General features: G+C 57.3%; 1 protein-coding gene across 3 annotated transcripts; it reads left to right on the top strand.

The window, feature by feature from the left end:
- Positions 1 to 1,351: 1,351 nt before the first annotated feature.
- Positions 1,352 to 14,837, top strand: MEX3D (mex-3 RNA binding family member D). 3 transcript variants are annotated; one of them, XM_038770789.1, is made up of 4 exons: positions 1,352 to 1,693; positions 2,042 to 2,138; positions 12,992 to 14,272; positions 14,746 to 14,837. In XM_038770789.1, the coding sequence occupies exons 1-4, from the start codon at positions 1,442 to 1,444 to the stop codon at positions 14,796 to 14,798; spliced, it is 1,683 nt and encodes a 560-aa protein (XP_038626717.1). In that variant the 5' UTR covers positions 1,352 to 1,441; the 3' UTR covers positions 14,799 to 14,837. The 3 variants fall into 3 exon arrangements, with proteins under 3 accessions (XP_038626717.1, XP_038626716.1, XP_038626718.1); XM_038770788.1 differs by having other exon boundaries at positions 1,352 to 1,723; XM_038770790.1 differs by lacking the exon at positions 14,746 to 14,837 and having other exon boundaries at positions 12,992 to 14,337.
- The last annotated feature ends 1,039 nt before the right edge of the window (positions 14,838 to 15,876 follow it).

Below are 15,876 nucleotides of genomic sequence, written 5' to 3'. Positions count from 1 at the left end.
CATCACGTAACCTCCCCAGTGCTTCGCACATAGTAAGCGCCTAACAAATACCATCATTACTATTATCTTGTAACCTCCCCAGTGCTTCGCATAGTAAGCACCTAACAAATACCATCATTACTATTATCTTGTAACCTCCCCAGTGCTTCGCACATAGTAAGTGCCTAACAAATACCATCATTATTATAATCTTGTAACCTCCCCAGTGCTTCGCACATAGTAAGTGCCTCACAAATACCATCATTATTATAATCTTGTAACCTCCCCAGTGCTTCGCACATAGTAAGCGCTTAACAAATCATCATCATCATCATCAATCATATTTATTGAGCGCTTACTATGTGCAGAGCACTGCACTAAGCGCTTGGGAAGTCCAAATTGGCAACATATAGAGACAGTCCCTACCCAACAGTGGGCTCACAGTCTAAAAGTCGAACAAATACCATCATCATCATCACGTAACCTCCCCAGCGCTTCGACCAGTGCTTCGCACATAGTAAGCGCTTAATAAATGCCATCATCCTCATCCTCATCATTATTATTATTATGGAGGGCGGCATCCACGTGGCACGGGTGTGTGTGTGTGTGTGTGTGTGTGTATAGTCACGTGTCCGGGGATTTGTCCGGTGGCTCTTGAAGATTTGTGCCTCAGTGGCCGAGTCTGTGTGGGAATGTTGGGTCCCGGGTGTCCTTTCACCCGAGCGGCCCGGGCTTGGGAGTCAGGGGTCGTGGGTTCCAATCCCGGCTCCGCCAACCGTCAGCTGGGTGACTTGGGGCCGGTCGCTTGACGTCTCTGGGCCTCAGTCCCCTCACCCGGAAAACGGGGATGAGGGCCGCGCGCCTGACCACCCTGCCACCTCCCCGGCGCTTAGACCGGTGCTTGGCACCGACTAAGCGCCCCCCAAACGCCATTATTAGTCTTATTAGTCGGGAAAACGAGGCGCCTCAGCCGGGGCCTCCCGGCCTCCCGGCGGGCCCGCCTCCCGCCCGGCTCACGTGACTCTCCCCACCCCACGTGGCTTCGCGCGTGCGCCGCGGCCCCTGACCCATTGTTGTGCCGGGGGTGACGTCACGGGCGGGAGGGGGAGCGGGAGGGAGGGAGGGGGACAGGGAGGGCGGGGGGAGGAGGGGGGGGGGGAGCGGTTTGCGCGGCTGCCCTTAGCTCGGCCGCCCGCCTGCTTCCGCGGCTCTCCCCGCTCGGCGGCGGCTCCCGCTCAGCCGATCCCCTGCTTTCCCCGCCTGCCGCCGCCGCCGCTGCTGCTGCTGCTGCTGCTGAATGCAGGAGAGCAGACAAAGAAGGTGGAGGGGGGAGGCCGGGGCAAGAGGCGGCGGCGGCGGCGGCCTCACGAAGAGCAGTAGGAGGGAGAATTGAAATCCCGCCCGAGCCGGGGCCGGGGGCGAAGCCGCAGGCTCCCTCCATTAGCCCCGTCCTCCGCCAGCCATGCCGAGCTCCATTTACCAACCGGATGGGGGAGAGCCCGCCGCCGGTCCCCCTCACGGCCTGGGGATGCTCAACCCAAATCCCGGCCAGCAGCAGCAACAGCAGCAGCCGCCGCCGCCGCCGCCGCCGCCGCCTTTAGACCAAATCCGAGAGAGGCAACCACCCCAAGAGCAAGAAGAGGCGGCGGCGGCAGCCGCCCTGAGATTTACCCTGGACCAGCTCTCCATCTTGGGGCTGGAGGAAGAGGAGGAGGTGGTGGTGGTGGTAGAAGAGCAGGAAGAGGTGGTCACGGAGGTGGTGGAGGAGGTGGTGGTGGTGGTAGAGGAGAAGGAAGAAGAGGAGGAGGGGAAGGAGGCAGGGGTAGCTAGGGTGGCCAGCGACGAGGAAGAGGTGGAGGATGGAGGACTGGCACAAATAGGCGATGGGCCGGGGATGGAGCACCCTAGCGGAGTTGCCGTCGGAGGGGGTGGGGTGATGGGGGGCCTGCCGTTGTTAGACTCAGACGCGAGCCCCTCCTCCAGCACTACTGCTCCTTCAGAGGTGTTCAGCAACTTTCACCACCGCTCGCACCTGAGCCATCACTCCGTTCTGCCCGAACAGATGAACGTTATCGGGAGCAGGAAAAAGAGTGTGAACATGACCGAGTGTGTCCCCGTGCCCAGCTCAGAGCACGTAGCAGAGATTGTGGGAAGACAAGGTAAACCTCGGGCGCTTTGTTTCCGCCCCCCGCCTGTCCCTCCTTTTCGCAGGCACCGTGCCTCCCTCCCTGGACTCTGCGGGGAGGGATTCGCCAAAGAAATAGCAAAGTCTGTAGAGTTGCAGCAGAGAGAGAAATTCTCCATGAGGCGCCCAGATGCGTTTTCACCGTGCTCCCCCTTAGACGCGGGGTATAAATTGTTCATGTGTGTTGCTGGGTGTGTGATCTCTAATCAGTGTGCCTGAATGGCATAAGTTCATCGCATATATATATATATATATATATATGTGCAAAATATGTATTGCATATTACATACGGCTGTGTAAAAAGGTATATGATCTGTATCATATATGGAGATCTGGACAGAGGGCTCTAGGGCTTCACCTAGGCCACCGAAGACAAGAGCTTAAATGCCTGCCACCGTCCTCTGCCAGGAGCATGTGGCCGAAGGTGTTTGCTTGTGTTGGACAGGCATGACAACACCGGAAAAATGCGTGGCATATATTGTTTGACACTCCTGCCGACCGACTGGATGGTTTTTCTGGTCCTTGGAAAAATCAGAAAGAGTGCCTGGGCCCAACCCAGATTTGTATTTGGGTCAGTTTCTGGTCTTTGTTCCTTTGTGCTGTGTGTGGAGATAGAAACTTGTAACCCGAAGAACTCACCCCACTCCCGCATCCCGCCCCCCCCCTCCCCGCCCCCATATCTTTATCTCCTGCTTCTTTTCCAAGTATGCTTTTTAAATCATAAAACGAGCAAGTATTCGAGACCGCGGGCGCTGGGGTTCAGAATGCAGCGAGCCCAGTGCGCGATGACAGTGTCTTTGGAACCGCACAGTTTTATATGCAAAGTTTTCTTTTTATCTGACTTGGGTACACGCCGCATCTTGGGGGAAAAAAACCGAGTTTCTTTGCTTTGGGGGCGCGGGGGGGGTGGTGGTCCAGTTTTTGTTAAACGCACTCGGAAGGGTGATGTTGGTGCCACCCAGTTTGCAACCGATCAGCAATCGGTTCCATCCATTTTTAGTCGGGAATACGGGCAGGATTCAGCCGGGAGAGGAAAAAGGAGAATTTCCGTCTCCGGAATCGGTTCACGAAAGGCCCCCGGGGCACGCCTCGACTCGTACGGATAGCTCAGCACAGGGGTGTTGTGAAGGAGGGGGCGGGGTGGCGAATGCATTTTTTTTTTTTCCAAGCCACCCAAAGGGGGAAACTCCCTGGTGGCTTGCGTTGGGGCTTGAGGCTGGTTTGGGGGGGCCGAATCTAGGCGTTGGTGCTTCCTATGTGCCTCCCGCCCTCCTCCCACTCTCCCCTGAATCTTCCTCTTGGCCGCGGGTCCCCGGCTGGGTGAGGCCCCCGGGGGGTGCGGATGGTAGAAAGAAGGGTGGCTCTTCCTTTTTTTTTTTCTTTTCCCCCCTCTTTCCCCGCTCCTTAAGGCTGGGGCTGGAGTGGGCCTTTCCATTGTTGGCCGGGGCAGTGTGGCTGTCCCATTGTTCTCTTTGTTAGAGAGCCATGCTGTGATTAGCATGATGACATCAGGAGCTCGGCTCCCCATTGGAAAGCGGAGGCCGGGGCCCAGCCCACTCCAGCCGCACACTCGCCCATCTCCACCCCGCCGCCCTGCCTCAACTTTTCTCTTGTCACCTCTTTATTCGCCCTCCACCCCGCCCCGGGCCGGCCTGGAGAGTTGTCGTTGGCAAGGATTCGCCGAGGTCCCGGGGTGGGTGGGGGGTCGGTCTGTCGGCCCCCCCGAGCTCCAGGCGGAGTTGAGAAGAGGGGTGGGGTCGAGAGGCAAGAAGGAGGAAACCTTTCGCAGGCGAGGCCCTGGGTTAATAATAAAAATAATAATAATAATGGCATTTATTAAGCGCTTACTATGTGCAAAGCACCATTCTAAGTGCTGGGGAGGTTACAAGGTGATCAGGTTGTCCCACGGGAGGCTCACAGTCTTCACCCCCATTTTACAGATGAGGGAACTGAGGCACAGAGAAGTGAAGTGACTTGCCCAGAGTCACACAGCTGACAATTGGAGGAGCTGGGATTCGAACCCATGACCTCTGACTCCAAAGTCCGTGCTCTTTCCACAGAGCCACGCTGCTTCTCTATGCATTAATGGATGGCCCAGGCCGTGGTGGTGACCCCTCAGAGCCTGACACCCCCCCCCCACCCACCCCCTGCAGCCGCCTTTCCCTCTGCCCGTCGCCAATTCCCGAGTGTGGGAGCGGGCCGTGGGATGTGTCGGAAAAATGGCCCACGGCTTAGAGAGCTGTGATGGTCCCAGGGCGAGGACGAGCAGTTGGAATGAAGGGCCGACATCGGGGGCGGACCTGGCCCTGGCCCCGGTGAGACTCACCGCTCCCTCGACTTGGGCCACCTCTTGTCCTCCGCCCCGGACTCTGGGGTATTCGAGGGGTCACCTGGATCCCTTAGGCGCTCAGTGCAGTGCTTGGCACACAGCAAGCGCTCAATAAGTACGATTCATTGACGGTCCCCGCCCGCCCGCGTTGAGGGCCCTCGGCCCGGCCTGCCCTTGACCCGAGCACGGAAACGGTGCGGAATTTGAAGGTGGGGCTCAAGAGTGCGGGAGGGGAGAATTGCGGTCCTGAGTGGGGTAGAGATGCACCCCACAACCTCACCCCTTTCTCTCCCCTACCCTCCCAACTCCCTCTGGAGCCCCGTGAAGATGGCGGGGGCCTCTCTGGGGCCATTGATTCTGGACAGTCCGGGCAGCTCCCCGCCAGGTGCTAAGGGAGAAGGAACAGCACAGAAGGCGAGACGGGCTCGGAACAGGAGAGGGTTTTGACCCGGGGCCCCGGAGGTCCCACACCCTGAGCGGAACCACCGGGGAAAGTGTCCAGTCTCACCTTCTTCGAGGAGTCGGGGGGAACGGCCGCCCCACTCCCGCCGTTGGGCCCTCCCTGGGCTCTGCTCTTAAGAAAGGAAGGGGCATCTTGTGCCTCTCGGCTTCTGAGGAGGCTCCGCACGCTCTGTCCACTTCCCCCTCGGCCTGGGCGTCAGCATTTGTTCTTTTCTCTTTTGCGTATTCTTCTTTGGGGTGGGGGAGAGGGTAAAACCTCTCTTGCCCTCTGGGAACCTGGTTCTGCCCATCAGTTGGCCTCGTGTCAGGAGGCCAGGCCGGATGGGGACAGGAGGCCCAGCTTGGGGTCACCGATGTGTGTAGGGCACCAAGTTGTCTGGGTGGAGAAGGGGCCCGCCACCGTAGAGAGGTGCGTTCTGATGCCCACCTGGCTCATGGGTGAGTTGGAGCCCTGCAGGCCCCATCTTATCCCAGCTCCCTCCCACCATCTTCCTTCTCTTTTAGAGCTCGGTTGGCCTTTTGTTCCCGTTGTTACAGAGGGGTGGGGGGGGCCGTTTGGGAGGGGAGGGGCCGGAGGTTGGTCCCCTGCTGACCATAAGGGCCTAGACTGGCTGCCCTTTTCTGGCTCCATGAGGGTCAGCGTGGGTCAGGAGAGGGGGCTACGTGAGAAGAAGCCTAGGGGCTTGGCTTAGTGACCAGGGCAAGTCACTTAGGTTCTCTGGGCCTGTAAACGGGGAGAATAATCCGTGCCGCTTGTCTCGTGAGGCACGGGAGGCCAGCAAATAAGTAAACTAGAATAGGGGTCTAAGGGGCTTTATGGTGGTCGTACGGTAGGGTAGAATTCAGCTCTTAGAACAGTGCTTTGCGCACAGTAAGCGCTTAAGAAATGCCGTTAAAAAAAAAAGTTGCCCCGGGGCAAAGTTCCTGCTGGGATCCTCAGCCTGGCCTTCCCTCCCCTGCAGAAGTGAAGGCGAGCGTGAGAGTGGGCCGTCCGCCCGTTCTTTTGGTCGGGCCTCTCCGGCCGTGTCCTCTCGGGCCTTCACAGAGGGCTTGACCCTAGGCTGGGGGAACGGGCATACTGGTGTTTCGGGCCTCCCAGTCTTACTTAGTTCCCCAGCTGCTCGGTGGGCAGGCACACTCACACCCTGTGCTGGGTGCCCCCCAAAGTGAGGACAGGACCCAGTGGGTCCGTCAGGGATTCAGAGCAGGTTCAGGCCCGTGCTCATCTTGTGCTGGTGGATCAGGATCTGGGGGAAGGCATCCTGGAGGGATTCCCTCACACTCCCAGTGAGCAAAGCTCCAGGCAGAGGCTCGATTCGGGGGAGCCGACGGCCTTTCCGCTTGGAGTGGAGGGGTGTGACTCGTGGTAGACTGGCAGCGTTGGAGTTTGAGGGAGAGGCCTTCAGGTGGCTCAGCTCCCCACCCGTGTGATTGTTCTTTATCGTAATGACGTCTCGGGTACCTCGCTTTCCCCTCAAAAGCGTCTCTGAGGTGGGAAGAGGCAGAGGTTATCATCCCCATGCTACAGATGAGAATACTGAGGCCCAGGGAGGTTAAGCGGCGTGGCCTAGCGGAAAGAGCCGGGGCCTAGGAGTCGAGAGACTCGGGTTCTAAATCCCAGCTCTTTCACTTACCTGCTGCGTGTCCTCCGGCAAGTCGCTTAACCGCTGTGCCTCCCTCAGTTTCCTCATCTGTCAAATGGGGATTCAGTACCTGTTCCCCTTCCCCCGTCGTGGGACAGGGACCGACCGCATCTGACCCGATTAACTCGAATCTACTGCAACGCTTAGCTTGGCATCCAGTAAGCGTGTCACACCACGGTTGTCGTTGTTATCATCATTATTATTATTATTATCCTCATTATTCTGTGACTTTTCAGAAGATTACAGCAGGCCACTGGCAAAGGAGGGGCTAGAACCGAGAGCCACCGACACCTCACTAGATCATGTCCTCTCCCTACCTTTGGTTCACCCCGGCAGACAAGCGCCTCGGCCCTCGGCCGGCCCCAAGCTTCCACGTATTTCCAGATATTTCTGTTGGCCCGTCTGCCGAGGAGGAGGGAGAAGGCTGGTTCGGTTGGGATTCCTGGGGCCTACCCGGGACCGGGTGATGTCCGTATAAATGTCCCCATTACCTCTAGAGGAAGCCCCTGGGGTCTGACACACCTCTATCAAAGGTCGATTGCACTCGGTTTCTTTAATAACAACTCCAGGCACCTTTGTATCCCTCCACCACCAGTTTCTGAATCCTGGGTGGACCTCTCTCAGTTCCACTCACCACAGCCCCGATCGATTGGATGGTTGAAATCTCTTCAATTTGCAGATGAGCAAATTGAGGCCCGGACAAGGGACGGGACTTGTCCTACATCGTAAAGGGCAAGTGGGGGACGGCCAGGGCTAGAATCGGACGCCTGGGCTCCTCCACGGGTGCCGTTGCCTGGTCCTGCCCTTCCTCTGTGTGGATTTGTGAATTCAATCGTATTTATTGAGCGCTTACTGTGTGCAGAGCACTGCACTAAGCGCTTGGGAAGTACAAGAGCGTTTGGGAAGTACAAGTCCTGTTTAGCCTATCAGGCTGGATTCGAACACACATCCTGGGGCTCTCACTTGCACACATGCTGCCTCTCTGCCTCCTGTAGTTTGAAGGGTTTTGGACTGGGAGTCAGATGGAAATGTGGGCACCCGAACAAGTGTATTCTTACCTCTGGGAATTGCCCTTGGGGCAGTTGAAAGAAGGAGCATCAAGCCCTCAGTGAGCTGCGGGACTTGGGGGTTGGGAGGGGGAGCAGTGTGTTTGTTCCACCTGAGCAGGAAAAAGACATTTAAAAGGCAGTTGCACACCACTGTTGGGAGAGCAGAATCTGGGGAAGAGGCAGGAAAGACACAGGCAAGGATGTGGTGCAGAGGACGGGGGTTGGGGAACCAGCGTGTGAATCTGGAGGGAGGAGAAGCTTATCTCCAGCCCTGAGATCAGGGCTGCAGTGTCCCGGGACAAACTGAACCTCTTTCCCTTTGGCATTCGGTGAGGGGGTTAGCAGGGTGTGCTCCACAAATGCTACAATTCCATCTCCTCCCGTGACCCATTTCTGCCACCCTCTGCAGTGTGGTCCCAAACCCCGGCCAGGGTTTTCCCTTAACTCCCCTCAGTCGACAGTGGGCCGAACCCAGACTTGGGAAAAGAAGCCCACCCTTATTCCTCTGAGTCGACTAGGGCCCTGGGCTACAGGCGACCTCTTACCAGTTCCCTGCCCCAGGTGCTTTAGCTTCGGGAAAATTGTTGGCTGGAACTAGAGGCCTTGGAGCCAGTGCTCAGGCCGAGCCCTGGGGCCTCGGAGGAGAGATGATCTTTTACCGGACCCACCGCTTAGCACAGTGTTGGGCAGATGGCGGGCGCTTGAGAAGTAGCACAATTATCCTTCTCCCTTTCCCTCTCCCTCTTATTATTAGAACTGGGGCATTGGTGGAAGAACTCAGAGTTACCAATCAGGGAGGCCTGCCCTGGAGGGTCAGCAGTCCCACGGCCTTGGCCGGGTTTGGAAAGACAATCCTTGCTGCGTGAGGTCCCAGAGGCGGGAGCTGTGCCTCTTGGCTGCTTGCGTCTCTGGGCACTGAATCTGGGAATCGTCCAATTTCCAGCCCGAATGACAGGGATGGGAGACCCCCCACTAGTAGGCAGGGATCAGCTGGGCTGAGGGGGTGGCTGGAGCTGTTTAGCGGATCCCCAGGGCCTCTTGGCGTTTCTTTTCGAGGCCCTTGAAAGTCCGAGAGAGGGTCCATGGAATACCGGGAGGAGCCTAGAAGCCCGACACCCTGGTATCGAACCCCTCATTCGTGATTCAGGCACAGAAGGAAGACGAGGCTTACGCTTCCTCCTGGTCCCCCTCGGGTCGTTCCTAGACCAGCCTGCCCAGGAGCCACAGCATTTGAGGCCCATCCAGGGCACTCGCACAAGTTTGTAAGCACATGATGGCCCCCTTAGGGGCTGCTGCTGGGTCTCGGGGTGTCGGCAAGGTGGTTAACTGGGGAAAGCTTGTTGCGTCTCTCCTGCTCCATGCAGCCTTCCCCTCGGCCCATGTTCTCCAAGCCCAGCCTGCTTCCCAGTCAGTGTTGGAGGTGGGGTGGGAAAATCCACCCCAGGCCCAGATCGCTTGGCAAAGGCAGGACCAGCCCGTGGCCGTCCCACGGCCGATCAGGAGCTGGGCCCGGGCAAAGCCGTTATCTCGGCCCACTTGGGGACTCTTCCCTAAGGCTTGGCTCAGGAGCCACTTGGCCCGCCGGGGCTCTCGGACCGCCACGTCCTCCCCCAGTCCACCAATCCAGCCCTACTTCCCCCACGTGCCGTCCCCCTCCCCCCCGGAGAGTTTGAAGCAGGAACGGGATTCCGCTTGTCTCCCCCATTAGACTGAAAGCCTCTTGAGGACAAGGATTGTATTTTACCCTTTTTCTGTTTGTCTCCAAACACCTCATTGAGTGCTCTGCACCCAGTAGGGTTCAGTCAGTACAGTGGATGTAGGCGATGACGATGATTGCAGCGACTAGCCTCCAGAGGGGCAGTGGGATTGTGGGAACGAGCTAGGTGACAATTTGTCCCTCACTCTCCACAGAAACTACAAGGCTTCCCGGAGCGGGGATGTTTGAGGGGGACCAAGGATGGAAGGCGGTTAATTTATCAAACTGGAATGGGAGCATAGACTTCCCATGATCGGGTCCAAGGCCTCTGGCATCTGATCCAAGGTGACCAGGTGCTTTGGAGCTCAGGGTGGGGCTGGAGAGAGAGAGAGAGCCAGAGTGACACTCCAAGCTGCCGGGATTGCACCCCGATTCCTTCCCATTTAACGCGGATGTCCGGCCATCTTAGTCCGCCGGCTCGTTCTTGCCTGGTGGGCCGTCACCCGCGTTAACCGGGGCACTTCTGGTTTTCCCTGACCACCCAGTGCTGGGATCAGCTTGAAACTTGATCACCTGAAGCCTGGCCCGGCGAGCTTCTGATTTCTCTTTCAAAGTAACGCCCAACATGCCAACTCCTTAAAGTCCGGGCTCTTAAAATTCATCCATTTTGGGGGTTCTCTTTTTATTGAAAGCAGCCTCTTCTTCCCATTTGTGTACTATTTTCCTAATCTTTTGGCACCTGCAAACGCTTTTGTGATGTCTGGAATCCATCATTTCTGGAGACTGCTGTTTGGAATCCATTATCCGAGGCTGTTCCCCGCTCTGTGGAGGTTCATTTCTTGCTTGATGCTTTAAGTTCCCTGGGCCCCGGTATCGTGAGTGGGATCCCTGAGGATTTTGAAAGCTGAGACAATAGCTAGGAAAAAACTGGGCCCTCCAAGGGTTGAGTCCAAAATGGTGGCGAGGGGACTGGCTGCCATTTTGAGTTTGGTCCCGTGGAGACCGTAAGAAGATCGGAAAACAAGTAACATAGCCTTACTTCCCCCATTGAAGGAGCTCTTTCCATCCTAAAGAGAAGCTTTTCCAATAAAGGGGACAGAGGAAGGAGCAGTCAGCCCCACCAAAGGGCAGGCATCTGAAATGGTGCGGTGTTTGTCTGCGGGGGTGCCCTTTCTCCTCCCACCCACGACACAGAGCCCTTTTTTAAAAACCACTGGCTTCCCGTTTATCATTGTAAAAACAATATTGACCATCACCTGGGTGCTGATGGTCATACCCCTTGGTGGTGAGTTCCCCGACTTGGGGACCAAGAGGATATTAGATCTGAGAGTTAGACTTTTGCCTTGGATGATGAAGTCCAAGAAGCTGGGGCTTGAGGCGAGGCTGAAAAACAGCCCAGAAATGGCGAGCAGCTTCCTGGACTCCTGGAAGCAGGCTTTAGAAGCAGTATCCCGAGGTGTGACCCCTGAACGGGAAATGCGGGGCAGGGTGTGTTTGTGGTTGCCTTTCCACAGTGTGCCACAATATTCCATAGTTGCTCCCTCCCACCTAGGGCCCCTTAAGGCCCGTTAGGGGGCAGGGAGGCCCTGATTTCCAGCTCAGAAATCTGAGCCCTGGAGAAGTGGAGCAGGGAGGGGATTGGCCAGACTCGACCCTGGCTCCCGCCCTGGGTCTGAGATGCATTTCTCTTCCACCAACTGTCATCAGTTGGGGGTGCCGGCCGGTCCCACCCCTGGTCAGACCACCAGACATTTGACTTGGTCCTTGACAATTGGGAAATCATCCCCCCCCCACCCCCCCGCCGTCCCCCCGTCGGACTTCGGAGACCACTTGGCAGACGGGCGTGGGCTCGGCATGAACAGCGAGATAAAGTTTAGAAACGGGAGAGGAGGGTCTGAGGGCACAGGCCCCAGTAAGCCGTCCCACACCTTCCAGTTGAGATTTGCAGCCTCTCCCTCCCTGGGGTGAAATTCGCCTCAGGATCTTCTGTGGTCAGGTGCTGGGGATTGGGGATTACAGGTCCACCCCAGTACGCATTTGGGACCTGGGGGGGGGGCGGTGGCGACGACAGCGGATGGTCCGGGCGAGCTTCGATCTGTACGATTTGAGCCAACCGAGACGCCCTCTGCCCTCCAGGCAGTGAGGGAACTGCTAAAGGGAGCGAGCTAACTTGTGGTTTGTTGGGGATTTGCTCTCAGACTCTTTTTCCTTGGCTACTTGAACTTGGTGTCCACTAGTCTTCCCCCATTAGATGGTGAGCTCCTTGCGGACGGGGACTGAGGTGGCGTGTTTCCCGGGGCCCAGGTTAGTGGCACCCACTGGGCACCCACTGGGCTCGGCGTACAGGAGGCATCAGTCAGTGCTGTTGATGATGATGCTGTTGGCTGCGGTCAGGAGGCACTGAATCTAAGACCAGAGGCAACCCCCAGTTGGAGGCTGTGGCGGGGATGCAGTGCAGGGGGATAACAGTGATGGCATTTAATAATAATGATGGTGGCATTTATTAAGCGCTTACTATGTTCAAAGCACTGTTCTAAGCGCTGGGGAGGTTACAAGGTGATCAGGTTGTCCCGGGGGGGGGGGACTCACAGTTTTAATAATAATAATAATAATAGATAATAACAGAGAATTATAACATATAATAATAATGTGTGGTTAATAATAATAATAATAACAAATAATTATAACAGATAATAATAATAAATGTGGTATTAAGACTGTGAGCCCCCCGTGGGACAACCTGATCACCATGTAACCTCCCTAGTGCTTTGCACATAGTAAGCGCTTAATAAATGCCATTATTATTATTATTATTATTTGTTAAGCGCTTACTTTGTGCCAGGCACTGGGGTAGATAGAAGCAAATTGGGTTGGACACACTCCCTGTCCCATCCTCACAGTCTTAATCACCATTTTACAGATGAGGTCACTGAGGCCCAAGGAAGTTGTAACTGACCGAAGGTCAGGCGGCAGACAAGTGGCAGAGCCGGGTTTCGAACCCAGGTCCACGTTCTATCCACGAACGAGGCCATGCTGGGGGATGCTGAGGCGTGGAGATTGCCCCCTCGGGATTGAGAAGAGGGAGCCAGTGGCCGGGTTTTGATCTCTGCTCTCAACCCGGTACCTGAGAGCAGGAGCCCCCTGAAGTTTCAGGGCGATTCCGGGCTCGGTCTGCACCTGTCGGACCCTTGAGCGCCCCAGACTCTGGAGCCCATCTAGGTTTTGAAAGGCGAGGGTTTTGAGCACCCAGAGGAGGGGCTTGTGGGGTCGGGCTGGGCCTGGGATTTGAAGGGGAGATCGGACTGTGGCCTTCCCTCGGTTGGGCGGGGAACTCTTCTTGCCAACTCTGTTGTATCGTTCTCTCCCAAGCGCTTCGTCCAGTGCTCTGCACAGAGTAAGCGCTCAATAAATAGCAGTGACTGACTGACATCCTCAGGGACTCACATTTCTCCCCCTTTTTTCTTCTTTTTCTTGGTCATCATCTCCCCCTCCTCCCTCACCGCCACCTCCTCTCGTCTCCCTCGCCCCCTCCTCCTCCGGCTCTTCCTCCTCCTCCTCCGGCTCTTCCTCCTCCTCCTCCTCTGGCTCTTCCTCCTCCTCCTCCTCCTCCTCCCCCTCTCCCCCTCCCACTCCTCTTTCTCCTTCCAGGATGCAAAATCAAAGCTCTGCGGGCCAAGACCAACACCTACATCAAGACCCCGGTGCGGGGGGAGGAGCCCATCTTCATCGTGACAGGGAGGAAGGAGGACGTGGAGATGGCCAAGCGGGAGATCCTGTCGGCCGCCGAGCACTTCTCCATGATCCGGGCCTCCCGGAACAAGGGCACGGGGCTGGCCGGGGCCGTGCCGGGGCCCCCCAACCTGCCAGGTCAGACCACCATCCAGGTTCGGGTGCCTTACCGGGTGGTGGGGCTGGTGGTGGGGCCCAAGGGAGCCACCATCAAACGCATCCAGCAGCAGACCCACACCTACATCGTGACCCCGAGCCGGGACAAGGAGCCAGTGTTCGAAGTGACAGGCATGCCGGAGAACGTGGATCGGGCACGCGAGGAGATCGAGGCCCACATCACCATGCGGACGGGCGCCTTCATCGACGCCAGCGCCGACAACGACTTCCACTCGAACGGCACCGACGTCTGCCTGGACCTGCTGGGCGGCCCGGCCAGCCTCTGGGCCAAGGCGCCCAACCCCACCCGCCGCCCCTCGTCCGGCCTGCGCGGCGACGGCCTCGGCTCCCTCGGGGGCGGGGCTCCCACGGAGGCCTTCTTCGGCGCCCATGTGCCGGCCCCGGAAGCCAGCCCCGTCAGCCCCTACGGTGCCGGCGGCGGCAACTTCGCCTTCGGCGGGGACAGCCAGCAGGCCCCGCCCCTGGGCCCCGAGGACTGTGATTTGGGCTTCGACTTCCTGGGCCTCGACCTGACCGCCCCGGCGACCATCTGGTCCCCCTTTGAGCGGAGCAACCCTCTGCAGGCTTTCGGTGGCTGCCCCGCCGCCGGCTCCCAGCGGCGCAACAGCGGCCTGAGCGGCGGCGCCGCCACCCCGCGCCACTCGCCCACCCTGCCCGAGACCGGCGTGGCCCTGGAGCACCCCCTGGCCCGGCGGATCCAGAGCGACCCAGTCAGCACCCTCTCCTGGCTGCCCACCCAGGGCTCGCTCTCCTCCTTCTCCAACAGCACCGGCTATTCTTCCTCGTCCTCCTCCTCCCTGCCAGGAAGCGTGTCCGCCGCCTCGGGCTCCCCCACCGATTCCAGCAGCTCGGAGGGGCCGCGGAAGATCTCCAGGGACTGTATGGTGTGCTATGAGAGCGAAGTCATTGCTGCCTTGGTCCCCTGTGGCCACAACCTCTTCTGCATGGAGTGTGCCATCCGCATCTGTGGCAAAGCTGAGCCCGAGTGTCCAGTCTGCCACACCCCCGTCACCCAGGCCATTCATATCTTTTCGTAGCTTAGGAGGGGGTTGTCGCCCAGCAGGCGGGAGGGACTGTAGGGAAGGGCGGGCGGTGAAGGCCCGGCGGGGTGGGTGGGGAGGGGAAGGGAGCGGGGGCCCGCTTCTCCTCTCTTGGGTCACCCCGGCTTCGCCCCTTCCCCCCTCTTTCTCCCCCCCCCCCCCCCCCCAACTTGGAGAACTCCCAGGCTGCCTCCTTGTTCTGCCTTTTCACTGAACAACTCAGACTGGGGAAGGACCACCAGCCTCAGATTGGGGTAGGGGGGCGGCGATGGCAAGAGAGAAAGAGAAGATGGAGGGGGCGGGGCGAGGGCGGCGGGAGTAATTGGGGAAGTGGTGGGTGGGGGGGGGTGGGGGGGGACAAGGAACCGTGGAGGGCGGGCGTGGGGTGTTCAATTGGGTTCTGAGGGAGGTGAAGGGAATCCAATGTTTACAGAATAGCTTTAACTCTTAACCCAGGTGTGGGGGCTGGGGCAAGACACTTTGGCTGTTCTACACTTCTTTCCAAATAACAGTATTCAGTTGAAAAGTTAAAATAAACAGAGAGAATGGTCCAATTGCACTTTTATTTAGGAGACACAAGGGTTGTCTTAATTTTTTTAAAAACAGTCTTTTTTTTGTACGTAGCATTGTTTTTGGTGTCTTTTGCAGGCAGTTCTCAGCCGTGTGTGTGTGTGTGTGTCTATATACATCTTCATTGAGACTTTTTTTCGGGTAACAGTTTATTCTTTGTACTTGGTCAATGTGAAGACAGCCTGTCACGGGGGCGGGAGGGAACAGGAGGGGAATGTTGCCACCGTGAAGGGTGGGAGGGGGGCGGGGGGGGGGATGCTTGGGGGTCAGAGGGGGTAATGCGTGCGCGCACACACACACACACACAAACATTTCTACAGGATTTTTTTGTGGTTTGTGTTTGATTTTTTTTAGGGTTTTTTTTTTTTTACCTCTTGTGTATATGTAGGGAATTTATAGAAAAATGTACTTTATTGAAAAATTTTAAGAACTAAAATATATTTTATTTTAAAGAAAACGGGCCTTTAACGTTACACAGCTAAAGTTCTGATTATATATTTGCTGAGCTGACTTGATGGCTATGAAAATTGTATCAAGAGTTTTATTTTTTTGACTTCAAAGCCTTCTTAATAAAGTCTTTTTACTATATATACGAAAATTCAGATTTGGTGTGGCGGAGGGCGGGAGGTTATGGGCTAGCTGGTACAGGGAGTGGCGGTGGGGAGAGAGGGTGGGAGTCGGGCTGAGGCCTCTGATAAACTTGAGTCCCTCTAGTCCCAAGCCTGCCTGCGGTCTCTTTTGCTGGTTCTTCCCCTGGCCTCTCCTTTTTCTGGGTCTCCGCACTTTCCTCTCTCACCCTCAGGGAACTCATCCACCCCCCTCCCCCGGCTTTAAAGAAAGACCATCTCCATGAGCATCCACTGGGTGACTTCCAAATCTACCTTGCCAGGCGCAGCCTCTCACCTCCACTGCAATCGCACCTTTCCTTCTGCCTTCCGAACGGCTCTGCTGCATCCTTACCCATCTCCGAGGCCCCGCAACCTTGGCGCTGCCCTCGGCTCCGTCCTCTCTCTCGAC

This window comes from Tachyglossus aculeatus, chromosome X2, assembly GCF_015852505.1.
Source record: "Tachyglossus aculeatus isolate mTacAcu1 chromosome X2, mTacAcu1.pri, whole genome shotgun sequence".
NCBI lineage: Eukaryota > Metazoa > Chordata > Mammalia > Monotremata > Tachyglossidae > Tachyglossus > Tachyglossus aculeatus.
The sequence above is the reverse complement of the archived record's forward strand: the minus strand, read 5'-3'. Positions and strand labels throughout refer to the sequence as shown.

Bases quoted from the DNA above. Each gene is read 5' to 3' on its own strand.
- MEX3D (XM_038770788.1), top strand. From the start codon at position 1,442: ATGCCGAGCTCCATTTACCAACCGGATGGGGGAGAGCCCGCCGCCGGT. The intron at 1,724-2,041 runs GTGGTCACGGAG...CTGCCCGAACAG, and splicing joins TGGTAGAAGAGCAGGAAGAG to ATGAACGTTATCGGGAGCAG. The intron at 14,273-14,745 runs ATATCTTTTCGT...CTCTTAACCCAG, and splicing joins CCCCGTCACCCAGGCCATTC to GTGTGGGGGCTGGGGCAAGA.